The sequence below is a fragment of the Aquarana catesbeiana genome, linkage group LG02 (assembly GCF_042186555.1).
Source record: "Aquarana catesbeiana isolate 2022-GZ linkage group LG02, ASM4218655v1, whole genome shotgun sequence".
Classification (NCBI taxonomy): Eukaryota; Metazoa; Chordata; class Amphibia; order Anura; family Ranidae; genus Aquarana; species Aquarana catesbeiana.
Window position 1 is genome coordinate 130,975,440 of NC_133325.1, and position 27,798 is coordinate 131,003,237.

General features: G+C 44.7%; 1 protein-coding gene across 6 annotated transcripts in view; it reads right to left on the reverse strand.

The window, feature by feature from the left end:
• PARP4 (poly(ADP-ribose) polymerase family member 4) overlaps positions 1-27,798 on the reverse strand; it is a 570,213-nt gene that overhangs the window by 137,694 nt on the left and 404,721 nt on the right. For 5 of the 6 annotated variants that reach the window (XM_073613478.1, XM_073613479.1, XM_073613476.1 and 2 more), the window contains one exon: positions 18,094-18,144. In XM_073613478.1, coding sequence (XP_073469579.1) covers positions 18,094-18,144 — 51 coding nt within the window. Of the gene's footprint in view, positions 1-18,093; positions 18,145-26,065; positions 26,126-27,798 lie in introns of those variants that run through there. The other variant, XM_073613481.1, reaches the window with a different exon arrangement.

Below are 27,798 nucleotides of genomic sequence, written 5' to 3' on the forward strand. Positions count from 1 at the left end.
AGATTTCATCACATGGAGTTTCAATGATCATGAGAACAGTGAGGAATCAGCCCAGAACTACACAGGAGAATCTTGTCAATGATCTCAAGGCCGCTGGGACTATAGTCACCAAGAAAATAATTGGTAACACACTACACCGGGAAGGACTGAAACCCTGCAGCGCTCGCAAGGTCCCCCTGCTCAAGAAAGCACATGAACAGGCCTGTCTGAAGTTTGCTAATGAACATCTGAATAAATCAGAGGAGAACTGGGTGAAAGTGTTGTGGTCAGTTGAGACCAAAATCAAGCTCTTTGGCATCAACTTGCCGTGTTTGGAGGAGGAGGAATGCTGCCTATGACCCAAAGAACACCATCCCCACCGTCAAACATGGAGGTGAAAACATTATGCTTTGGGGGTGTTTTTCTGCTAAGGGGACAGGACAACTTCACTACATCAAAGGCATGATGGACGAGGCCTTGTACCAACAAATCTTGGGTGAGTACCTCCTTCCCTCAGCCAGGGCATTGAAAATGAGTCGTGGATGGGTATTCCAGCATGACAATGACCCAAAACACATGGCAAAGGCAACAAATGAGTGGCTCAAGAAGAAGCACATTAAGGTCCTGGAGTGGCCTAACCAGTCTCCAGACCTTAATCCCATAGACAATATGTGGCGGGAGCTGAAGTTTCGAGTTACCAAACGTCAGCCTCAAAACCTTAATGACTTGGATAGGATCTGCAAAGAGGAGTAGGACAAAATCCCTCCTGAGATGTGTGCAAACCTGGTGGCCAACTACAAGAAACATCTGACCTCTGTGATTGCCAACAAGGGTTTTGCCACCAAGTACTAAGTAATGTTTTGCGAAGGGGTCAAATATTTATTTCACTCATTAAATGCGAATCAATTTATAACTTTTGAAATGCGTTTTTCTGGATATTTTTGTTGTTATTCTGTTTCTCATTGTTAAAATAAACCTACCATTAAAATTATAGACTGATCATTTCTTTGTCAGTGGGCAAACGTACAAAATCAGCAGGGGATTAAATACTTTTTTCCCCCACTGTATTGGCAGGTTTTGCGGAATAGGAGGAACAGAGTGCATCAGCAATGCTTTCGGGAAACTGATTGCTGTGGACCTGGCAAGAGGTAAATGATGCAAGCTTTGTAAACCAATCTACTACCAAAGTATGTCCTGTGGATGAATTTTTCTCCATATAATAAAAGCCCTGTGGGCAGTGTATTAGGGCACTGTGATGTGTTGTTACTACACATTGCAGTGTTCACTTTTTTCTTTTTGACATGTGGTCCACTGCACTGTATAGAAATGCAGACGTGCTGCATTTTCACACAATGTACACCACCTCACATGTATAGTGTTAACATGGTGCATAGAAAACTATTGTCCTTGCATTTAGACTATGTTGACCAATGCAGATCAACACGGCTCAAGAGACACGGTCTTAATAAGCCCTAGATGCTGTGCTCTGAGCAACCCAACCTTAACCACTTCCCGCCCGGCCTATAGCAAAATGACGGCCAGGCGGTGGTTCAGTTATCCTGACTGGGCGTCAAATGACGCCATGCAGGATAACAGCTGCCGCGCGCCCGTGGAGTCGCACATCGCGGCGATCGGTGGTGCGGTGTGTCAGTCTGACACACCGCTACACTGATCTCGGTAAAGAGCCTCCGTCGGAGGCTCTTTACCACGTGATCAGCCGTGTCCAATCACAATGTAAACAGGAAAAGCCGTTGATCGGCATTTCCTCACTCATGTCTCACAGACGCAAGTACAGGAGAGCCAATCGCTGGCTCTCCTGACAGGGGGAGTCTGCGCTGATTGTTTATCAGCGCAGCTCCCCGATGGATGCCCACACGAGACCACCAGGGAAGCCGCCAGGACCACCAGGGAAGGGAGCAACATGTGGATGGCCAGGTATGTACCCCATGGCCATCCACATGTACAAATGAATGCTCAATCTGTGCCAATCAGTGCCCACAAATGGGCACTGACTGGCACCATTATGTAACAAATGACATCAGTAATGCCCAGCAATGCCACCCATCAGTGTCATCAGTGCCACCCATCAGTGTCCATCAGTGCCACCTATTAGTGCCCATCCGTGCCCACCTATCAGTGCCCATCCATGCCACTTATCAGTGCCACCCATAAGTACCCATCAGTGCCACCCATAAGTATCCATTAGTGCCGCCCATAAGTACCCATCAGTGCCACCTATGAGTGCCACCTATCAGTGCCCATCAGTGCCACCTATCAGTGCCCATCAGTGCCTCCTATCAGTCCCTATCATCAGTGCCCGTCAGTGCCAACTCATTGGTGCCACCTCATCGGTGCCCATCAGTGCCGCCTTATCAGTGCCCGTCAGTGCAGCCATATCAGTGCCCGTTATTGAAGAAGAAAACATACTTATTTACAAAAAAAACTTAACAGAAACAAAGAAAAATGTGGGTTTTTTTTTAAATTTTCGGTATTTTTTTATTTGTTGGGGAAAAAATAAAAATCGCAGAGGTGATCAAATACCACCAAAAGAAAGCTCTATTTGTGGGAACAAAATGATAAAAAATTTGTTTGGGTACAGTGTTGCATGACCACGCAATTGTCATCCAAATTGCAACAGCTCTGAAAGCTGAAAATTGGCTTGGGCAGGAAGGTGTCTTAGTGCCTGGTATTGAAGTGGTTAAAAAGGTCCCAGCAACACAAAATAAAAAAAATCAATATTCCTCCTTCCCAAAATAAAAGCCCTAGAGGACTAACTCTCAAAACAAAAGCCCACTATATTCAGTTATTACGCTACAACTGGGTTATACTGCCACCTTTATAAAGGATTGGATACTGGCACACTAAAAAGCCACTGGTGACCCAGGTATAACCCCTCCCACTCCAAGTATGCTTCAGTTTTGTAGAAAAGCAGTAGTAGAAGTAGATCACCAGCACAGAGGGGTATATTCTTTTGGCCATACTTGTTTACTTTTGTACACCTGTGACCCAGAGTCAGCTTATAGTGGGCTATTTTTTTTTCTGGAACTGGAACGCACTGGAACTGACCGCACTGGTGTTAACTATGCCATTGAAAACCATATAACCTATTATACAATGCGTTTTTGATGCAGAAAAAAAACGCACTGGACTGCATGTGGTGTGTTTGGCCCTTAGATTGCTTTGAATCCATTTCCAGCCTTATGCAGATCAACTATTTTTGATTGTATGTCTTCAGACAGCTCCTTTTTGCTAAAGCACAATTCCAAACTCATTTCATTCATTGGATTCCAGGTGTGCAACTTTACTGACACCAATTAACTTTTGCTATTTAATCCATAGATTTACTTAATTTCTCCTTCTGCACTGTGAATGTTTAATGAGCGTGTGCAATAAAAACACTTGAAATTAGAATGGTTTGTGTGTTATCAGCTTACAAAAGAACTCAGTCTGGATGGGACTTTTCAGGCATTCCACATATTGAAATAGATAACTGTACAAAACACATTTTTTATTAAAAACATTTAATAAAATTCCAGTTCCGTGATTAAAATCTATTGGGTACAATTTTCCGACGCGTTTTGAAATTGTTTTTTTCCTAAGGGGAGCTGAGAGTATGTAGAGCAGGGATCCTGTCAGTGAGGTTACGTGGTTGGGTGCCGGTGCGCGCGCTGGTGTGCACGCTGGTGTGCGCGCTCCTGTGGTCACTGGTGCGCATACTCCGGCTGGCCCTGGTGTGCGCGATGGTGCTCGGATGCGTGCGTTGACGCACACACGTGCGCGATGTTTGGCGCCAATCAGCCTATTTAGGTCTGCTGCACACTCTGCTCAGTGCTGCCTGATCATCAGCTCCCTGTGACCTTGCTCCTGTACCCGTATCTGTTTCTGATCTCCTGACGACCCGGCTTGCCTTTTGGATTTCCTTGACCTCTGCCTGCATCTGACCTCTGCCTGTTTGACTTCGCTTCTGCCTGCTCCTTTGTACTTCGCTGCCCACCTGTTGCTGAATCCTGCCTGTATCTGAACCTGCCCGCTCTGCTCCTGCTCAGCACCCATTGCCTGTGTTCCTGTTTACCAACTTGCTGTCTGAAGATCCCCTACCTTGCAGCATCAGGATCCTCATTACTAGGCTCTCATACCACTCCGCACTCCCGCTCCACCTGTCTTCTCTACCAGGGGCCGCGAGTCGGACACGTAAGGGAGACCACCCTCTGCCCAAGCGGACTCGTCGGTCAGATACGTAGAAGTCTGACAGTATCAGGCAGCCATGACCGAGTCCGGGCAGGGGGCCTCCCCCATGGATGAACTTTGTAGGCACCTAGCAGGCCTTACTCAAGCAGTAAAGAGTCTACAGGAAGGCTACTCCAGACTAGAGCAAAAGTCCAGGCCCTCTCTGTACCTCCTCACCCTCAGGGAGCATCTTCTGCTGGATTTTCCCAAGCACCCTCAGTAGTAATGCTTCCTCCTGAGCCTAGGGTGCCCACGCCCGAAAGGTTCACTGGAGAACGTTGTAAATATCATGCCTTCCGCAATGCCTGCAAGCTCTATTTCGCTTTACAACCTCGCACCTTTTCCCTGGAAGCTACTAAGGTGGGCTTTGTTATCTCCATACTGGTCGGCGAGCCTCAAACCTGGGCCCACCGCCTTCTGGAGCAGCAATCAGGGTCCCTGGATTCCTTCTTCCTAGCCATGTCACAATTACATGAGGACCCTCAACTAACTGCGACCGCTGAAGCCGCATTGCATTACCTGCAACAAGGTCGCAGAGCGGCTGAAGATTATGCAGTTGAGTTCAGATGCTGGAGCTCTGACACAGATTGGAACAACGCTGCCCTGCGTCACCAATTTAGGATGGGGTTATCCGACCCTCTTAAGGACGAGTTGGCACGTGTTGGAATACCTCAGACCCTGGATGAACTTATCAACCTGTCCATCCAAATTGACCGCCGCCTAAAAGAGAGACGTTCTGAGAGGTCTACTAGTCACTCTCATCCTATCTGGATGCTCCCTAAAGTTTCCAGTCCCCTCAGTCAGTTTCCTCCTGCCTCCTCTGCTCCAGCCTCCGAAGTTCCAGAACCCATGCAACTCGGCCTACTCCGTCCTTCCCTTACTCCGGAAGAAAAGTTGCGCAGACGTACCCACAACTTATGTCTGTACTGTGGAGAACCTGGACATTTTCTTCCCATGAAGGGTACTCCCTCAGCCATGGAGACAGCTCGTATCTTCATTAAAGAAATAATAAGATTGCATGGAGTTACAACGAGTATAGTATCTGATTGAGGTGTCCAGTTTACCTCTAGGTTCTGGAAAGCCCTCTGTGGCTCCCTATCATCCTATCATCAGCCTATCATCCCCAGTCAAATGGACAAACTGAGAGAACCAGACTCTGGAGAAATATCTCCGCTGTTTCTCTGCTTTTTCTCAGGATGATTGGGCCTCCTTGCTCCCTGTTGCTGAGTTCTCATATAACAATTCCCTGCATTCATCCACCAATCAGACACCATTCTTCGCCAACTATGGCTTCCACCCATCCTTTCTGCCTGGATCAATACCTGAATGTACCGTTCCTGCAGTTTCTGAAACCTTGGATTTCTTTTCATCTAACAATAAACTACTACAGGACACCATGGCCAAGGCACAGGAATACTATAAAAAAAGTTCCATAGGAAGAGGCGCGGGGAACTTGTTTTGGAACCTGGCAACTAAGTGTGGTTGTCTACCGCCAATCTGAAATTGGCTTGTCCTTCTAAAAAACTGGCCCTAAGTTTTTGGGTCCCTTCTCGGTGAAAAGGAAAATTAATGACGTCGCCTACGAACTTAACCTGCCTAATTCCCTGGAGGTGCATCCGGTCTTTCACGTGTCTCTCCTGAAACCCGTTACTCCAAATTCCTTTGCTTGCCTCAGTATCGGCCCACCCAAGCCTATTATAGTCACCACATGAGGGCCTACCTGCCCGTTTATGGTATACAATGATGGACGCACGCCTTGTTTTGTTGTGTGTCTTCTGTGACATCTAGTTGCGTAAGATGTGGGGGCCGCAAACTGTTCCAGTTTGCGTTCCATTGTGGAGCTCATTTCTGGGTTGGTGGCTATTTTGGATGACAAGATCTCAGTTCATTTTCAGTTGCTCGCTCCGACAGCCCCTCCTTGATGACACGCCATGACACAGCTGCTGGCAGCCTCGTGGAGGTGATAATCTTGCTGTTCTGTGCGACCATTGCAGCAAGGTGGCTATGCCGGCCGACCCCCACGTTGTATGTTAGATGGGGAGCGGCATTTGGGGCCATTATGGTCAGCTCTTGGTAATGATACTGTGTGAAGTTAACCAATAGAGAGAGGGCTGCCCAGTCCTCAATCAACTGTCCCCCTGTTTCCTATATAGTGGGCTGGTACTTGTGGGGAATGTTGCTGGGGGATTGGGTCCTCGGAAGACTAAAGCACCCTTTCTGGACAACATCTACCTGTTGGATTACCTATTGATGGCTTTTTTCTTGATAGAACTATACTATCCCTGAGCTCTGTTGTATGCACTTTGTGGAAGTATGGGTCATTTAGCAATGAGGGATTTATGTTTTAATGCTCATATCTGATAGCCTGTGGTTGCTTGACTTTATTTTCAATTTTGACTGGAGATACCAGGGCCCTCCCCTCCTCCCTTCTCAGCAATGGGAATTTTGGAGTAATCTTCTAGTCTTTCCTTATGTGCAAAGGTTGGTAAAGTTTTTTTTATAGTTGAACACTGTATGGTCTATGTGCCGTGTTGTTGTATATTTGCTGATAACTTTAACACATGATGCTATATGCATACACCCAACTTTAACTGATTAAGTGGTGCTTTTTTATATGTCTCCTCTGGTATAGTCTATGTGCATCATGGCAGTTCTTGTCCGTTTGTCTCAATCCCAGGGGTTGCAGTCTTTGGGTCCCAGTGAAAAGGTCTCCTCATAGCTTGAAGGGATATGATGGGCCCATTGGTTATTTATTACTATATTATTTGTCATTTTTAATTTTTATTATTATGTTTTATTTTATTTTCCTGCCCCAGAGTGTTTTTGTTCCTTTCCCCATGGGATAGGGGAAAGTGTGAATATTTTTATAGATATGTATTTTTGTATATGTTTGTGCTTATTGTACTTATTTGATTATTATTAGCAGATATTAAGTCAGATGATGAGAGGCTGAAACCCTGAATAAGCGGCTGCAACCATGAAACGCGTAGGACAGCTCTACAATAAGTCTGGTTGATTATTTGTATGGGGGTTTTGTGTTGCCCACCTGATATCAAATGTACTTTTGTTTTGTAATAAAACTATGAATTTTTAGAATATATGTATGTGATTGTACTGGATATAACCAGGAGGCTGTCGTCAAAAAACAATTTCTCTTAAATCTTTTTATTTTTGTACATCTTATCGGGTCGATGATCTCGTGGTATAGAGCTGGTTTAGCTATTTGTAGATAACCCTTCTTTTAAATGCTTTAAACCTTCTTTGTGTGACACTACAGCTAATAAAATCACTGCCATATTGGGAGGCTGTCCAGCCTCCCCCCCCCCCAGGCAAAACCAGGAATGTCTCCCTGTTTTGTTGTGATTGTGGCTTTTATGTAGGTAAAACAATGAGAATTTTGGATGTAGTTAGGCAATTAAGTGTATGCAACGCAGGTAGGTAGTTTAAACTCAAACTTAGATTGGCAGACATTTTTTTTTTTTTTTTACATATCTAGGTTATACATTGTGTGTCATTTATTGCAGAGAATTCATAAAAGTCCTTGTGGGGAGGGGGGTGTTTGGAACAAACAATTGCTAACAATTCGATGTTAGTACAGTGATCTCCCCTGCTGAGCTATTGTGTTCTGACAGAGGGACGGCCAGAACACTCCAGTCAGCGCTCTCACCCTTTGGCAGAGAGTGCTGATTGGGAGCTGCTCATCAGACCTTTTTTGAGTCATGACCCTTCAACAGAAGCTGGCCGAAGGGCCGGCTTCTGTGGGAATCGGTTGCTGTACACACGGGCCGAATGTCATTGAACCGGCCGATGTCGCCCGACATTTAGCCCGTGTGTACTAGGCATTATTGCTAGATTGTGAAACTGTGAAGATGAAACCTCGGCCGGCCAATGGTAGGGAACTTCAAACAAAAGGGTGTCTAGCACAGGAGTATAAAACAAGACAAAAAGAACAAGTAAAGCAAGACTAATACCTTAAAAGAATTAGCTGGATGAGGTATAAACAGAACTGCTTTAAAAAAACAAAAAACATTCCCTCAATAAAGCGTGGAAAGGGCGGGGAGCAGGGTCACCACACCACAAGGACACTAAGACCTCTGCCCAGGGATTGTCCATCCCAGGAAGCCTACTGGGAAATATGAGATCATACAAGGGACTTTATCCGTAGAGGACACTGAGCTAGGAATGGCTTGAAGATAACGATCTGTACAACTGAAGTATTTACAAGGCCTTCACCTGTCCCCAAATTGCTCTTCCACATTATTAAGGCTGGCAGTGAGTTCTTCCATAAAATGGATATAATTAATTTTGGGATACCACAGTGATCTAGTCTGAGGTTGAGTCTCCTTCCACAGAGATGGAATACAGGCTTTGACAGCGTTGAGTGTATACAAATAGTGGGAGATGCCTTATATTTCAGGAGGGGTCTATCCATCAGGTGGAGACAGGCAACTGCTTGTCGACCGAGGTCAGATGTTTGATAGTTGTTGTCACCTTCTCCTAAAACGAGCCCTAAAAGAGGTGTAGCATCGTGCCCACATCCTTGTTGCAATGTAAGCATAGATCCGAAGGGGGGGGGTGTATCATCCATTGGCACTGCCAAGTAACTGTATAGGAGTAAAAGCGTGTGTCTAGATGTTTCCCCCTTTGGCAAATTAATTTAAAAGCAGTACATTTACATGGAGAATATCGTTCCTGCTGGAAACTCTGTAGGAAATGATTGAGTTGGAGGGTGCTCCAATAATCTAGGGCTGGATCTGAGCTATGTCAGCTACCCAACCTCTGTATAGTTTTTTTAATGGAATTGTATTGCATGTTCTGAATTTAAAATAATGTGTATTATAAAGCTGTCTTTGTCAATATGTGGAGTGTCTGAAAAGACCAATCCAGACTGGTTTCTTTTGTATGTACATTCATTTTGGGATGTTGGCATTCAATGGATGGGTGGACACACTTAAGTGTTATTGTATATGTGTTATCAGGTTAAGCACATTGTGTTTTTGTTGTGACTTAGATGAGGATCAGATCACATTTGATGGCAAATTACTGCAGAAAATTCCAAGGGGTTCACAAACCTTTTCTCCACTGTATGTCACTAGCCAGAGAGGACCTTCCAGCAGTGAGGTGAAAGAAAACACTGCCAATTTTTAAATAGGTAAACATTTTAATAACATTATCTATAAGTCTTTATAGGGTTTAGGGGTTAGGGTTAAGGTTTAGGGTTAGGAATCAGGGATTGAAATAGGGACCTCCTCCAAAGGTCAAAGGTCAGCAGGCATGTCCCTAGAGGTCAAAGGTCAAGAGGCGTGGCTGATCCACCCCCACCAAAGTGTTCCGCCTACCCCAACTAAGTCGGGGAATGAACAAGTCGGGGAAAGCGCCTTGGATAAAATTAAACAATAATAACCTGGGTAAAAACACTTAACCCATAACCATGCTCCAGGGGGGCCCGCGCGGCCTCCCTCTTACATTTGATGTTATGCCTGTGTTATGTCGGCAGCGGCGCACACTGTCACATCGGGGCACTCGTGAGGAGCTCAGCTTTCACAGGCAAGATGAGGAGAAGCACATCACGGCAGACAGAGATTCACCCCTCCCCTAGCAGCCTACCAGGTGCTCTCATTGGGGTTGACTCACACTGAGCATCCCTGAGGGGTGGGCAGGGCCATCCTATTGAAAGGGGGGGGAGGAATGCACTTTCCCCGTCCTTTCAACTTTGCAAATATGTACAGCTTGGCAAAGTCCATCAGGTCCGCAGGGGGTCCAGCGGTGTGAGGAAGGCTGCCAATAACACTCCCCTGTCATCCAATCAGTTGCGAATGTCCCTGGGGGATCTTCAATAATTCCTGAGGCAGCCGGAGTTGGTGGGCAGTGCCTCCTCCAGCCTCCCAAAGACTTATTCAGAGACTGATCCCTTGGGCTGAAGGAGGAGAAAGAGGAGAGAACACAGCAGCCCCGCGTGTCTGCATCTCCAGCCATGCAGTAAGTGATTGAGCACACTCACTGTATACAGCACTAACCTGCCACTATACCACCCAAACCTGCCACCATACCACCCTATACTACCCCAACCTGCCACCATACAACTGTATACCACCCCAAACTGCCACTATATTGCCCAATATTAACGCAACCTGCCACTATACCACCCCAACCTGCCACTATACTGTCCAATACTAGCCTAACCTGCCACTAGACCACCCCAACCTGCCACCATACCACCCTATACTACCCCAACCAGCCACCATACCACCCCAACTTACCACTATACTGCCCAATATTAACCTAACCTGCCATTATACCACCCCAACATGCCACCATACCACCCTATACGACTATACCGCCCAATACTAACCTAACCTGCCATAATACAACCCCAACATGCCACTATACCACCCTATACTACCCTAACCTACCACTATACCACACCAACCTGCCACTATACCACCTCAACCAGCACTATACCACCTCAACCAGCCACTCTACCACCTCAACCAGCCACTATACCATCCTATACTAACCTGCCACTATACCATCATATACTACCCTAAACTGCCACAATACCACCCCAACCTGCCACTATACCACCCCAATCTGCCATACTGCTCACTGACTTTCCTATCACGACATACTGCTCACTGACTTTCCTATCACGACATACTGCTCACTGACTTTCCTGTCACGACATACTGCTCACTGACTTTCCTGTCACTACATACCGCTCACTGACTTCCTTGTCACTATATACTGCTCACGACTTCCCTATCACTACATACTGCTCAGCGCCACTACATACTTCTCACTGACTTCCCTGTCACTACATACTGCTCACTGACTTCCCTATCACTGCATATTGCTCCCTGGCTTCCCTGTCACTACATATTGCTTACTGACTTCCCTGTCACTACATACTGCTCAGCCAGAGCGCCCTATTCTCCACACTCCACATACTGCTCAGTGACCACTCTACCAGTACATACTGCTTACTGATTTCCCTGCCACTATATACTGCTCACTGACTTCCCTGTCACTACATACTGCTCACTGGCTTCCCTGTCACTACATACTGCTCACTGGCTTCCCTGTCACTACATACTGCTCACTGGCTTCCCTAACTCTGGTGATCTTTGATCTCTTTCATATTGTTCAGGTAGATCTCCACCTTTTAAAGGTTGTCTACCCCTGCTCTAGGGTATTCAAAAGATTTTGGAGAAACTATACACATTTTGACATACCTCTCCAATTCTTTTGAATTACCCTCTGAATATGTAAATAAAGGTCTGAACATCTTTAGCTACTTGGAGTATCTTGGCGCACAATGGAAGTTGCAGGTGGTAGTGTGGGGGGGAGGGCCCAGTTCAACTATTGCATCAGGGTCCACAAGCTTCAAGTTACGCCTCTGTCCTGTGCAATAAAAACTACTTGCTTAGCACTGCAGTCTGTCTTCCATGATAAAAGGATATAGTGTAGTATCTACAACTTATCCAAGAAATAATTAAACAAGATTTGTGTAGCCAGGAACTGTTATGTTGGGGTCCAGGATTACCTGTTATCATGGGCATGGGGGTCTTCAAGGTCTGGGTACCATACGAATGTACCATGCTCATGAACCTGTATAGCACCCTGCGGCTATCTCACTCACTGCACCATGTTCCAAGGTGAACACCAAATGCAGGATCCGGTGCCTGAAGCAACCATTACAGGCTGGCATTGCTGTTACAATAACTAGGTACCATTCCCAAGATATACATTGAGGGTAACTGATGTGAAAACTGCAAGTGAGTTAAAAAGTTATAAGCAGTCAGATCTTGATAGAAGTGTCAGTTGAAGATAAGAAAAATCAATGAAAAGCAGCAACATTCTTCTCTAGCAGGGGAAGGGGTCTATCAGCTAGGTACACTAGCAAAAAGCTGAAGCCTCACAGAATGGGCAGGGTTATATGGCTACATTTGGGGGGGGGGGGGGGTTCCCAGGAAAGCTTTTGCAATGCCCAATCACATGGTGTCCAAGGCTTGGTTCACACCATACAGGTGCAACCGTTCCCATGTAAGGCAGCCCATTCATTTCAATGGACTGCCCTACTTATGAGAAACGTGGAAAGTCCCTTTCTCTTTTCCAAAAATGTGCAGCACAATGCATTTTGGCACATGTGACAATTTGTGCATTAGCAGATGCATATGCATAGAGGTGTCATTAACAATCAATGGCACCACCACACATCTGCTAAATAGCAGCATGTTTCTGTGCATGTTCGGAAAGTGCCCAACATGTAGTAGTGTAATCCTAATCTAATAGTGTACAAGCACCTGCTGTTTGTTTACATTAGAAGGTTGGCATGCTGCCATATAAAATATGGGGTGATTTCAGTGCCTCTGTTGAGAACATATATGATGCGTTTCTCCACAGTGCCTAAAGCTACAGGGGTCATGTACAAAGTTATAGGAACTGGTGAAGGAGAACAACAACAAAAATATGCTGCCACATTGACAACTTGTTGCACATTTAATTTTGGAATGCATACTCTGCAAACATTCAAATGATACTGTATAATGACAATTACAGCAACGCCTGTTATCTACTATAAAATGTACATTTTAGAAACACTGTAGATTTAGTGGTTCTAAAATGTACATTTTCATTTCACTGTTCTGCAGTTCAAGCTTTCCCACAATCCTACATTTTTTTGGTTCATTCAAAAATGTGAATAAGAGGTTATACTGTGTTTACATAGTTGAATCAGTGCTGGGACAAGGCCATTTGGTGCCCAGGGCGAAGATGGCAAACTGCGCCCCCCCCCCTCCCATCTTCCCCACTGTAATATCCACATCTCCCCACTGTAATATCCACATCTCCCCACTGTAATATTCACATCTCCCCACTGTAATATTCACATCTCCCCCCACTTTAATATCCACATCTCCCCCACTGTAATATCCACATCTCCCCCACTGTAATATTCACATCTCCCCCACTGTAATATCCACATCTCCCCCACTGTAATATCCACATCTCCCCACTGTAATGGTCACATCTCACCCACTGTAATATCCACATCTCCCCCACTGTAATATCCACATCTCCCCGACTGTAATATCCACATCTCCCCCCACTGTAATATCCACATCTCCCCCACCGTAATATCCACATCTCCCCCACAGTAATAGCCACATCTCCCCCACTGTAATATTCACATCTCCCCACTGTAATGGTCACATCTCCCCCACTGTAATATCTGCATCTCCCCCACTGTAATATCCGCATCTCCCCCACTGTAATATCCACATCTCCCCACTGTAATATCCACATCTCCCCCACTGTAATATCCACATCTCCCCCACTGTAATATCCACATCTCACCCACTGTAATATCCACATCTCCCCCACTGTAATATCCACATCTCCCCACTGTAATGGTCACATCTCCCCCACTGTAATATCCACATCTCCCCCACTGTAATATCCACATCTCCCCACTGTCATGGTCACATCTCACCCACTGTAATATCCACATCTCCCCCACTGTAATATCCACATCTCACCCACTGTAATATCCACATCTCCCCCACTGTAATATCCACATCTCCCCACTGTAATGGTCACATCTCCCCCACTGTAATATCCACATCTCCCCCACTGTAATATCCACATCTCCCCACTGTAATATTCACATCTCCCCACTGTAATATCTACATCTCCCCCACTGTAATATCTACATCTCCCCCACTGTAATATCCGCATCTCCCCCACTGTAATATCCACATCTCCCCACTGTAATATCCACATCTCCCCCACTGTAATATCCACATCTCCCCCACTGTAATATCCACATCTCCCCATTGTAATGGTCACATCTCACCCACTGTAATATCCACATCTCCCCACTGTAATATTCACATCTCCCCCACTGTAATATTCACATCTCCCCCACTGTAATATTCACATCTCCCCACTTTAATATTCACATCACCCCACTGTAATATTCACATCTCCCCACTTTAATATTCACATCTCCCCCACTGTAATATCCACATCTCCCTACTGTAATATCCACATCTCCCTACTGTAATATCCACATCTCCCCACTGTAATGGTCACATCTCACCCACTGTAATATCCACATCTCCCCCCACTGTAATATCCACATCTCCCCCACTGTAATATCCACATCTCCCCACTGTAATGGTCACATCTCCCCCACTGTAATATCCACATCTCCCCCACTGTAATATTCACATCTCCCCACTGTAATGGTCACATCTCCCCCACTGTAATATCCACATCCCCCCCACTGTAATATCCACATCTCCCCCACTGTAATATCCACATCTCCCCCACTGTAATATTCACATCTCCCCCACTGTAATATTCACATCTCCCCCACTGTAATATTCACATCTCCCCACTTTAATATTCACATCACCCCACTGTAATATTCACATCTCCCCACTTTAATATTCACATCTTCCCCACTGTAATATCCACATCTCCCCCACTGTAATATCCACATCTCCCTACTGTAATATCCACATCTCCCCACTGTAATGGTCACATCTCACCCACTGTAATATCCACATCTCCCCCCACTGTAATATCCACATCTCCCCCACTGTAATATCCACATCTCCCCACTGTAATGGTCACATCTCCCCCACTGTAATATCCACATCACCCCCACTGTAATATTCACATCTCCCCACTGTAATATCCACATCTCCCCCACTGTAATATCCACATCTCCCCCACTGTAATATCCACATCTCCCCCACTGTAATATTCACATCTCCCCCACTGTAATATCCACATCTCCCCCACTGTAATATCCACATCTCCCCCACTGTAATATCCACATCTCACCCACTGTAATATCCACATCTCCCCCACTGTAATATCCACAGATTCCCCCACTGTAATATCCACATCTCCCCCACTGTAATATCCACATCTCCCCCACTGTAATATCCACAATCTCCCCCACTGTAATATCCACATCTCCCCCACTGTAATATCCACATCTCCCACACTAATATCCACATCTCCCCCACTGTAATATCCACATCTCCCCCACTGTAATATCCACATCTCCCCCACTGTAAAATCCACATCTCCCCTACTGTAATATCCACATCTCCCCCACTGTAATATCCACATCTCCCCTACTGTAATATTCACATCTCCCCCACTGTAATATCCACATCTCCCCCACTGTAATATCCACATCTCCCCCACTGTAATATCCACATCTCCCCCACTGTAATATTCACATCTCCCCACTTTAATATCCACATCTCCCCCACTGTAATATCCACATCTCCCCACTTTAATATTCACATCTCCCCCACTGTAATATTCACATCTCCCCCACTGTAATATTCACATCTCCCCACTTTAAAGCGGTTCTTCACACATTTTTTAAACTTCATGTGGCTTCTATATATAGCACCGAGTGCTATATGGACCTTTTTTTTTTTTCCCCTAACTTACGATATGTGTCCTTGCCTTTGTTCGGTCCCTGCGGCTGTGGGCGTGGACTTTGCAGGTATTTTCATCATTTCCTCTGTTAGCCGCACTGTCTCCTGGGATCTCGTGTCATTCATCCCAGGAGTCAGTGCGGAGAGCCGCTGTGAAATCTCGCGTGATTTCAACAGACGTGACGTCATTACGCCCGCCACGTCTCCTATCGATCTTCTTTTTGTTTTTGATTATCTCCATTGCCATCACAACGGGGCAGGACTTCCTATGACGCCGCCCGTTGTGATGGCAACCTGAGCTCTTGACGGCGCTCCGATTTGTGTTTACTGCGCATGAGCGAGATCGGGGCTAGGACGGGCGGTGCATGCTGGTCGATCAACAGCACCGTATCCCGGAAGAGGATGCCTGTGGGCTTCACATGCCCACAGGCAAGATGAAAACCGGCAACAGGAAAGTTTATAACTTTTTTTTATCGGAGAAAACTGAGAGCAGTAAGCTCTAAAACCGGAACAAGTAAGTTCGATATTTACATTTATTAAACATTGTCAGTTTGCCAAAAAAAAAAAAAAATATGTGGAGACAGTGAAACCCTGCTTTAATTTTCACATCTCCCCACTGTAATATCCACATCTCCCCACTTTAATATTCACATCTCACCACTGTAATATTCACATCTCCCCACTGTAATATCCACATCTCCCCACTGTAATATTCACATCTCCCTTACTGTAATATCCACATCTCCCCACTGTGATATCCACATCTCCCCACTGTGATATTCACATCTCCCCCACTGTAATATTCACATCTCCCCACTGTAATATCCACATCTCCCCCCACTGTAATATCCACATCTCCTCCACTGTAATATCCACATCTCCCCCCACTGTAATATTCACATCTCCCCCCACTGTAATATCCACATCTCCCCCACTGTAATATCCTCATCTCCCCCCATTGTAATATCCACATCTCCCCCACCGTAATATCCACATCTCCCCACTGTAATATCCACATCTCCCCACTTTAATATTCACATCTCACCACTGTAATATTCACATCTCCCCACTGTAATATCCACATCTCCCCACTGTAATATTCACATCTCCCTTACTGTAATATCCACATCTCCCCACTGTGATATCCACATCTCCCCACTTTAATATTCACATCTCCCCACTGTAATATTCACATCTCCCCACTGTAATATTCACATCTCCCCCACTGTAATATTCACATCTCCCCCACTGTAATATTCACATCTCCCCACTGTAATATTCACATCTCCCCACTGTAATATCCACATCTCCCCATTGTAATATTCACATCTCCCCACTGTAATATTCACAACTCCCCCACTGTAATATCCACATCTCCCCACTGTAATATTCACATCTCCACACTGTAATATTCACATCTCCCCACTTTAATATTCACATCTCCCCACTGTAATATTCACATCTCCCCCACTGTAATATTCACATCTCCCCCCACTGTAATATTCACATCTCCCCCACTGTAATATCCACATCTCCCCACTGTAATATTCACATCTCCACACTGTAATATTCACATCTCCCCACTTTAATATTCACATCTCCCCACTGTAATATTCACATCTCCCCCACTGTAATATTCACATCTCCCCCCACTGTAATATTCACATCTCCCCACTGTAATATTCACATCTCCCCCCGACTGTAATATCCACATCTCCTCCACTGTAATATCCACATCTTCCCCCACTGTAATATTCACATCTCCCCCCACTGTAATATCCACATCTCCCCACTGTAATATTCACATCTCCCCACTGTAATATTCACATCTCCCCCACTGTAATATTCACATCTCCCCCCGACTGTAATATCCACATCTCCCCCCACTGTAATATTCACATCTCCCCACTGTAATATTCACATCTCCCCCCGACTGTAATATCCACATCTCCCCCACTGTAATATCCTCATCTCCCCCCATTGTAATATCCACATCTCCCCCACTGTAATATCCACATCTCCCCATTGTAATATCCACATTTCCCCACTGTAATATACACATCTCCCCATACATCAATACATCACAGTCCGCTCAGCCCCCCCCCACCTGTCAGCCCACCACTTCACAGCCCTCAACAACTCCACTTTAATGTCCTCAGCGAGTCAGCACACACTTTCCTCCTTATCAGTGTCCTCGCTCCCTGTAACTTCGCCCCCCCCCTCACTTTCCTTGCACAGACCGAAGATTGAAGGGAGCCATGGCATGTCTCGGATATTTGCAAAAATCAAAGCTAAACGTGGAATCCTTTATGAAGGCTAATGCATTCCCAAATAAGCCCAACAAAGAATAGGAAGAGGAGGGAAAATGAATAGGAAAATAGCTTAGTTTCAAATGGGTAAAAATTGCATTAGGAATACTTACAGCACCTTCCAGATGGGGAGATGAAATGACACCAAATAATCCCATGCCATCCTAAAATGGATGATAAAACAAAATAGGATGCTTATCTTGATTTTACTATCATGGTCAATACAAATGCCTAGTTTTACACAGTAGCTTTGGTAACTTTTGCATGCAGATTGTGATTGGTGCTCAACCACCTTAGCTCTGGAAGGTCTTACCCCCTTCATGACCAGGTAATTTTTTGCTATTTAGCACTGCGCTATTTCAACTGGTAACTCTGCGGTCATGCAACACTTTCGGCTATAAAACATACTCGCAGAGCACTGTGTCGCGATCGTGGTGCGAGGGGGGGGTTTGTCTGCTGCGCCCCCCACAATAATGAGCACCAGCAGTCACTGCCCAATAGACTATTTATCATTTCATTAAGACCTATCTGTCCCTCCAGCGCCATTAATTTTCCTTTTACAGTGGAACCTCGGTTTGCGAGTAACGCGGTTAACGAGCGTTTCGCAAAACGAGCACTGTATTTCTAAAAATCCTAACTCGGTTTGCGAGTGTTGTCTTGCAAAACGAGCAGGATTCAGGCCAAAAGTGGTGTGCAGTACCGCTTCTGGCCTGAGGTGGGGGGCGCCGGAGCCGAACAGCTCCGATCGTCGGCGTTCGGAAATGCACGGAAAGGGCCGAGGACAGTTCGGTTGACCTCAGCAAACCTCGAAAAGGCTCGTGAATGGAGTCTTTTTGAGGTTTGCCGAGGTCAGCCGAAGTGTGCTCGGGCCTTTTAGGCCATTTGCGAGGCTCTCCGGCGCCCACCGCCTCTGGCCGCATGCGGTATTGCATCCCACTGAAGTCAATGCGGAACAAATTATTTTCATTTCCATTGACTTCAATGGGAAAACTCGCTTTGATTTGCGAGTACTGTACATTGGATTATGAGCATACTCCTGGAACGGATTATGCTCGTAATCCGAGGTTCCACTGTACAACACAAAATAATGAGAATTATTAAAGCACACGTAGTAAGAAGCATAATTCAAGAGATTGCAGCAAACAAGAAAAAATATTGACTCGATACATGAGTCTAACGTATACTTCAGTTCACTGCAAAGGTACATTTACAAAAGTATAAAAATATCCAGAGAGGTGTCATGAACAGTAGAACATACAAAAACCACATTGAAAAAACAGAATCCATGTGTGGAGATGTCAGAAGTCTAACTAAAGAGAAAGGACTTGGTATAATGGATATAGAAAGACCTCTTGGATTCTTATGCCCCGTACACACGGTCGGATTTTCCGACGGAAAATGTGTGATAGGACCTTGTTGTCGGAAATTCCGACCGTGTGTAGGCTCCATCACACATTTTCCATCGCATTTTCCGACACACAAAGTTTGAGAGCAGGATATAAAATTTTCCGTCAACAAAATCCGTGTCGGAAATTCCGATCGTGTGTACACAAATCCGACGGACAAAGTGCCACGCATGCTCAGAATAAATAAAGAGATGAAAGCTATCGGCCACTGCCCTGTTTATAGTCCCGACGTACATGTTTTACGTCACCGCGTTCAGAATGATCGGATTTTCCGACAACTTTGTGTGACCGTGTGTATGCAAGACGAGTTTGAGCCAACATCCGTCGGAAAAAATCCTAGGATTTTGTTGTCGGAATGTCCGAACAAAGTCCGACCGTGTGTATGGGGCATAAGAGTGGGTGCAGGGAAGAAACCTATGCTCAGAAAACCTCAGAGCAGAGTAAGCACAAATGTACAAAAGTCAAACATACCCAAGCCTGCCTGGATCTGTGCACATCAAACACATTTTCTATATATATATTATAGAAAGAGGGTAGTACGGAAAAGAGAGAAAGCAAAAAAAAAAGAGAACAAAAAAAGGGAGGGGGGGGGAGGAAGTCACCACCGGGGGAGTCAGAAGGATAGATTTCAGTACCATGACCCATATACAGTGCCTTGAAAAAGTATTAATACCCCTTGAAATTTTCCACATTTTGTCATGTTACAACCAAAAACGTAAATTTATTTTATCGTGATAGACAAACACAAAGTGGCACATAATTGTGAAAGGTAAGGAAAATAACTGTTTTTCAAAATTATTTACAAATAAATATCTGAAAAGTTTGGTGTGCATTTGTATTCAGTCACCGAGTCAATACTTTGTGGAACCACCTTTCTTTGCAATTACAGCTGCAAGTCCTTTTGGGGATGTCTCTACCAGCTTTGCACATCTAAAGGGTGAAATTTTTCCCATTCTTCTTTGCAAAGTAGCCCAAGCTCTGTCAGATTGGATTGAGAGCATCTGTGAACAGCAATTTTCAAGTCTTGCCACAGATTCTCAATTGGATTTAGGTCTGGACTTTGACTGGGCCATTCTAACACATGAATATGCTTTGATCCAAACCATTCCATTGTAGCCCTGGCTCTGTCCTGCTGGAAGGTGAACCTCTGGTCCAGTCTCAAGTCTTTTGCAGACTCTAACAGGTTTTCTCTAAGATTGCCCTGTATTTGGCTCCATCCATCTTCCCATCAACTCTGACCAGCTCCCCTGACCCTGCTGAAGAATTGCTTGAAAAAGTATTCATACCCCTTGAACTTCATACAAGTCTTTCTTACTTCATGTCTATTACCCAAGGAAGGGAGGATAAGCAGCTTACAGAAGGAACAAAATATTGTGTTTTTAGTTCAGTTTACAGGAAGTGACAAGAACACTGCATTTCTGGCAAGAGAAACAGGTATTTTCTGTACTGCCTGAAAATGCTTTTAACCTGAAAACAAATGCAGCAACCACAGCTAAGGACTGGTAAGCGGCAATATAATACAGTTTAGTTCTTGAGATTATATTTCTGTTAAAACACAGTTTGAACTGGAAAAAGCCAGCAAGGGAAAATGTATTTATCATACTTACCTTTCGCTAGGCAATGGTGACATCACCATCCCTTCATTCTGGGGAATAGCAAGAAAATAGGATTTTTATAACAGCTTACCTGTAAAATCCTTTTCTTTGAAGTACATCACGGGACACAGAGCCATAGTAGTTACTATATGGGTTATATAGGCACCTTCAGGTGATGGACACTGGCACACCCTAGACAGGAAGTTTGACTCCCTATATAACCCCTCCCCTTACCAGGAGTACCTCTGTTTTGTAGCAAAGCAATACACGTGTATACCAGAAGAGGGGTGGGACCTCTGTGTTCCGTGATGTACTTCAAAGAAAAGGATTTTATAGGTAAGCTATTATAAAAATCCTATTTTCTTAATCGAATCACGGGACACAGATTTATGTTCAATAAGTTTTTATTGTTTTGTTTTAACACAAGTTTAAACAGAAAAAAGCATGAATAAAACTGGGGGCCTGACATCAGGCACACCTGTACACCAATTGAAAATATACATTTGTAATAAGGAATATATATTGTATTCTATTACAAGTGCTGAGGTAACTTGGAATTGTGCTTATTAAATCAACAATTAAACATATGACCAACATTAGTTTCAATGCTATGCCTCTTGGTCTGGGCGCCCCTTCGGGAACTTGCTGCGTCCAGAGGTCAAGGAGACAATTATTAAAACATATAAAATTAATAGGGTCATAATGGTGAGGTAGTTCCAGATCTCATGAGAAACGGAAGAAACCTAAGAAACAATATAGAAAATCAATAATACCTAACCTCCTGAATGCGGCCAAGGCCTTAATTCCCAAGAATTGGCTAAAAAGTGGAAAACCAGACATTAGAAACTGGCTAAAGGAAATAGATTATCACTACAAAATGGAAGGAGGAGAGAAAGGGGATAATAGTAGATGGGAAAGTTGGAAAAACTACAAAGTCTCGGATATTTATTTAGATAGGATAAAAGAAAGAATAGGTGCAGAGCCAAGTGGATAAATAAACAACATAAAGGAACGGACCAGACACAGGGGAGGGGGAGGGGGGGGGGGGGGGCGAGGGGGAGGGGGGGCGGGGGGAAATAAGAGGGACTGAGAGAGATTAAGATAATAATAGGGTTTATAATTATAGAAGGCGTTTTGTCGTCGGTTTTTAAAATTATTTAAGAATATCCTAGAAGGGAAAAATAATAAAGATGTGACGGAAACAATCCACAATGATGTGAAAAAGGAGAAGAGATAAAGTTTGACACATAAAGTTGAAATAATGTCTCGCGGAAAACTTTCGCGGAAGTGGATAAAGAAAAAGAAAAAAAAAAAAAAATGAGAAACGGAAGAACTCATGTTGAAAAATCAGAATACAAATGATTACTTGGTGTGGCCAAGAATGGCGTAGAAGAGTAAGCCAGAGTAGGCTAGAAGCGACAGTAGAAGAAAAGAAGAGAGCTCAGAATAAGAAAGATTGCAGGGATATAGGGCGGGAGAGGGGGGAAGGGGAGGGGGGGAGGCGGGACAGTGAGCCTAGACCCACTGAGAGTATCACTTTCTTGGGTATAAGGGCCCTATTATGGGGATGTTTGGGCTCTCAGGTTACATTTATCGTTGAGAGCCTATGCTTTAGTTTGTCTGAAGCAGAGTAATGCCTCCAGATGCTCCAGATAAAAGAAAACTTTGCTTGTTTATCTAATACCTTGGCTTGCATTTCTTCCATAAGCATTATATCGTTTATTTCGCTCACCCATTCTACAAGGGATGGGGGAGCAGTAGTTTTCCAATGTCTGGGGATCAATTGTCTCCCTGCACTGAGGAAAAATTTTAGGAGGTTGTGTTTTTGTGATTTAATAGTAGCAGGGATTAAAGAGAGAAGAGCAATGGTAGGAGATGGCGTAAGCGGTTTATCGTATATTTCTGTGTATATCTGGAAAATTTGTGTCCAAAATGCAAGGACCAAATCGCAGTCCCACCAAATGTGAATGTACGTACCTTTCTCTGAATTACATCTCCAACAAATATCAGTGGTTGAAGGAAACATGATCCTGAGGGTGGATGGAACCCGATACCACCTTGACACTAGTTTATAATTTTTTTTCCTGAGTATAGCTTGAGATGGCCGATTTGTGAGTGAAAAGGAAGGCCTTACCCCAATCTGCTTCTGTTATGTCTCTCCCGAGTTCCTCTGACCAGGTTTTAGTGTATTTAGGTAAGGACCCGTGAATATGGTCCAGAATAATTTTGTATATTAACGATAAGGTGTGTCTAGGAGTCTCTGGGAGCGTGCATAATTGCTCAAAACCAGTCAAGGGTCTATGGATTTGTTTGGAGTCGTGATTTTGTTTACAATAAGAATTTAAGTGTAGACATGTAAGCCAGGTTATCTTAGAGCAAGGGTCTCAAATTGGCGGCCCTCCAGCTGTTGCAAAACTACAATTCCCATGAGGCATTGCAAGGTTGACAGGTACAAGCATGACTCCCACAGGCAGAAGCATGATGGGACTTGTAGTTTCACAACAGCTGGAGCGCCTCCAGTTTGAGACCCCTGTCTTAGAGGATGTGATATTTTGGTTGGTAACGAAGGTACCTAGGGTGGTGTTCACAAATTGTCGGGCTGTGGGCCAGGAAGCTCTATTGTTGTCGTCTAGGGTGTGAGTGGAGTTGCCTTCAGGGAAGGCGGGGTTATCGAATAGGGCGGTAAGAGGACTCGGTTCTGAGGGTAATGAGTAACTCTCCCTTCTGCAATACCAGATTGCCAAAGCATCTCTGGTCAGAGGGGACACTCCTGTTAACGATTTGTATGTCTGATCATAGCCCCATAAGAGAGCACGGAGATCAATTGAAGATAAGTCTTGTTCCACAAGGGTGGAGGCTTTGATCAGTGGGCGGGGGAACCACTCCAGGATACGGGAGATCAGTGTTGATGTATGATAGAGTTCAAAATCAGGTAGGCCCACCCCTCCTTTAGTGGTAGGGGAGCATAGGAGTTTATGTTTCAATCTAGGGTGATTCCCCTGCCATACAAATCGGATAGCTATAGAACGAAGGGTGCGAAAAAATGCCATGGGAAGTGCAATTGGGAGTGCCTGATATAAATAAAGTAGCTTTGGGAGAATATCCATTTTTAATACATTCATGCGACCAAACCAGGACATTGGTAAGGCTTTCAGTAAGGCGTCTGAGTTTCGTAAGTAATGGACTGAAATTCAGGGCATATATATCTGATGTTCGTTTCGGAATGGCTGTTCCTAAGTACGATATGGAGTTTGTCTGCCATTGAAAGGAGAAGTTAGATTTAAGGGAAGAGAGGGTGGCATGCATCAGGGATAAATTAAGTGCCTCTGTTTTAGTAATGTTTAATTTGTAATTACTAAAACAGCCAAACCGATCGATCTCAGCTAATATAGATGGTATACTGATATGCGGTTGGGTTACATAAAGTAGTAAGTCGTCTGCATAGAGAGAGAGTTTACAGTGGGAAGTGGGAGATTGTATACCATGTATGCTGGGATTAGCTCTAATAGCTTGGGCCAAATGTTCAATTACCAAGGCGAACAGGAGCGGGGAAAGAGGACAGCCTTGTCTGGTACCATTGGAGATTGTGAATTTTTCTGATTGGGTACCGTTCACCAGAACTGTAGCAGAGGGTTGGAGTACAGGAACATAATGCGTGTAAGCATTCTTGGGCCTAATCCTAGCTGGGAGAGGGTAGCAGAAAGGGCCAACTGACCCTGTCGAAGGCCTTTTCTGCGTCACACGAGAGAAGACAGGTCGGTATGTGATTACGTTGGGCATATTCCATAAGGTGTATGGTTTTGGTGGTGTTATCCCTGGCTTCACGTCCAGGGACAAAGCCCACCTGATCTTTATGGATTGTCTCAGGCAGTAAGGGAGATAGGCGATTCGCAAGGATCTTTGCATATAATTTTAAGTCTATATTCAAAAGGGAGATTGGTCTATAATTGGGGCATAAGGAGGGGTCTTTACCTGGCTTTGGGATAACTGCTATTTGGGCTTGGAGCAAAGTAGGGGAAGGAGCAAGACCTCCATCAATGGCATTAAATGCTTTTGATAATAAAGGTACCAGTTGGAGAGTAAACATTTTATAAAAGCGTGGGGAAAACCCGTCAGGGCCGGGGCTCTTTCCATTATTTTTTTATGGCTAGTTGAAAGTCTGTTTCAGAAAGGGCGGATTCCAATTCTTCCGTTTTGGGTGTTGGGAACAGTGGTAGTGCCGTCTCCTGGATATATGAAAGGAGGTCTTGCGATTGAGATGAGGGCGATGAAACTCCTGGAGTAAGATTATATAGAGTAGAATAGTATTGGCGGAATTCTTCGGCTATAGCCGAGTTGTTCAATAGTTTACCTTTAGTTGGGGAGTTAATGAACTGAATTGGTTTGAGGGTTTGTCGGGGTTGGAGAGTATTTGCCAGATGTCTGCCACATTTATTGGCTTGGGAGTAGTGAACGAATCGAGGTCTCTCCTAGCATTAGTGAGTTCTAGTAGCACCATGGTGTCAGGTGTTTTTTTGTGTGATTCTTCCAACGTGGCTATGTTGGTAAGGAGATGTGTAATGTCGACTGTACGCGCATGTTTAAGTCAGGAGCCGCGTTGAATAAATGTACCCCTGAGCACACATTTAAGTGCTTCCCATTTCGTAAGTGAGTTGGTGCTATCTTAGGCATGATCAGCTACAAAGTGGTTAATGGTTTGTATAATGTCTTGTGTGCAGACTGAGTCAGATAGTAGATTGTCATTCAACCTCCAGGAAGTCCGTTTCTTTTGCACAGGGACGTTTCCTAGTGTCATGTGTATGGGAGCGTGGTCAGACCATAGGGTGAGACCTATGGAGGAAAGGGGGGAATAATCTAGTAAGGATTGGGAGATGAAGTAATCCAGTCTGCTATAAGAAGAATGTGCTGGGGTAATACATATAATCTTTAGTGGAAGGGTGTAATATTCTCCACACATCCACTAAGGAAAGGTCAGCTAGAAGTGTTCGCATTTTGGTCAGAGAAGCCGGGGAGAGTGAGGACTTACCAGACGAGGCGTCGAGGCGGGGTATCAAGGTGGCGTTGAGGTCCCCTCCCAGGATCATGTTGGTTGTACTAAATCACTTCAGGCGAGAGACCATGGTGGAGAGAAAGCGGTACTGGTCCTGGTTTGGAGAGTAAATATTAATTATAGTATAGATCATATTCATATATGACAATTTAAGAAATATATATCTGCCCGATCGATCAATATAAGTGTCAAGAACATCAGGTGTGAATGTGGCATGAAATGCAATGGAGACCCCTTCAGATTTTGCCGCGGGGTTGGTGCTATAAAACCAGGTGGGATATTGTTTGTGGAGCAATTGTGGGATCGCATCAGACCTAAAAAGTGAGTTTCCTGTAGGAGAAGGATTTGGGTGCGGAATTTATGAAAATGATAGAGTATATGTCTTCTCTTCTCCAGGTTGTTAAAGCCCCTGCAATTTAATGAGGAGAATTTAATGGAGGTTGAAGTTGTCATAGGGAGAGTAATTAGGGGGTGAGCAAAAGTATGGTCGAGGCCCGCTGTCCCAAAGGAAAGGGAGGGAAGGGAAAGGGGAGGAAGAGAGCGACAGCTTGTGGAGAAAGGATAAAAGGTAAGCGTGAGAGAGAGCAGAGAGAGAAATGTAGAAGAGGAAATAGAAAACAGAGGCCTAAATGGCCGTACTAATAATGTTGTAATCAACATAACAGTTAAAACCGCTATGGGCACTGAAAACCCTAAGTGGGCGGGTCGTGGTCAGAGCACAGAGGGGCCCGCACACGTCGGGCAACTTCTATTGATTTTATCTACATGCAAAAAGGCTCAGGCCCTGCATTGCCGTGTATATTGTAAATAACTATAAGTAGGTATCAGAAAGAACCCCATTCAACATAAACTTGATGGCCTGCAGGGTCATGTTCTCAGCTTCTAAATTTGACAGTATTCTGCAATAAGGCTGAGGGGGAGGGAGGTATTGGGAGGAAACCTATGGTGGGGATGAGAAAACAAGTACAAACAGTTGTATTTCTCTTATAAGAAGAAAACTGGCTTCTTACAGAGAGAAAATAAAACCTGTATACGGATAATCAAGGTTAGATCAGCAATACAATGTCCCAACATAATTGCAAATTGTAAACAGGGACAGCTTCACTGGTCCAGAACCTGTGGAGAAAAATATGATTAAGCAGGGAATGAAAAACAGATAATCCGTCAGTCGCTCTGGAGGTATCCGACTTAGAACGTTTGCTCTTCTTAGTTTTCTTTTGCCAGCCTGTGGCAGGTTGAAAACCTGGGGTGGCAGCATGAAGAGGCCAGTCCGGTATGGGAATCTGCAGCAACTCAAATGTTCCGAGGAATTTTTGGAGATCACCCAGTGTACGGAATGTTGCCAATTTTCCTTCGTGGGATGCAAAAAGATTGAATGGGAAGCCCCAGCGATATTTTATCTGTTTTGCTTGAAGGGCACTTGTGAGGGGTTTCAGAGCCCGCCGCATGTCAAGTGTCAGTTTGGAGACGTCTGGGAGCAGAGACACTGGGGTTTCGTTGAAGTAGATGGCGTGGGACACAGAGTTAGTAGTTACTATATGGGATGTCCCAGAGCAATGCCAACTGAGGGGAGGGAGACATAACAAAAATAGGGCACCCTGAGACCAGAGGACCTATACTGATGCCTGCAGCACACTGCGCCCAAAGGCGAAATCCTCATGCCTTTTTACACCCACCTGATAGAATCTGGTAAATGTATGAACTGAAGACCAAGTTGCAGCCTTGCAGACCTGAGCCATATAGGCTTGATGATGCACTGGCCACGAA